Genomic DNA, 297 nt, shown 5'->3' on the forward strand with positions numbered 1-297 from the left:
CCGTCTTGTAGAGGTGCTCGCCCAGCCTGTACCAGAAGTTAAAGGAGATTTCCACCACCTGTTTGGAAAGGAAAAATTGGGAAAAAAATCAGCCTCTTTGTCACCGATGGAAGGTTTTGTTCTCCGTTCCGTGGGGGAACCCCGACGTTGGGGTTTGCCCAGGGGGGTAACGTCGGTGAAACGTGGTCAGCTCAGCGTCGCCCAATTCCGCCGCCAAACGTGGGATTTTTAACCGGGAAAACCTGTCGGAAGTCAAGCCTTTTCCCTGGAAGAGCCGCGGCGGGGCAGGGGTTTGTC

General features: G+C 55.2%; 1 protein-coding gene across 1 annotated transcript in view; it reads right to left on the minus strand.

The window, feature by feature from the left end:
• TNPO3 (transportin 3) overlaps nucleotides 1-297 on the minus strand; it is a gene marked incomplete at its 3' end in the record, with an annotated part of 9,921 nt that overhangs the window by 493 nt on the left and 9,131 nt on the right. The window contains exon 8 of the mRNA XM_010160362.1: nucleotides 3-58. Within this exon, the coding sequence (XP_010158664.1) occupies nucleotides 3-58 (56 nt within the window). The remainder of the gene's footprint in view (nucleotides 1-2; nucleotides 59-297) is intronic.

The sequence above is a fragment of the Eurypyga helias genome, unplaced genomic scaffold (assembly GCF_000690775.1).
Source record: "Eurypyga helias isolate BGI_N326 unplaced genomic scaffold, ASM69077v1 scaffold24881, whole genome shotgun sequence".
Classification (NCBI taxonomy): Eukaryota; Metazoa; Chordata; class Aves; order Eurypygiformes; family Eurypygidae; genus Eurypyga; species Eurypyga helias.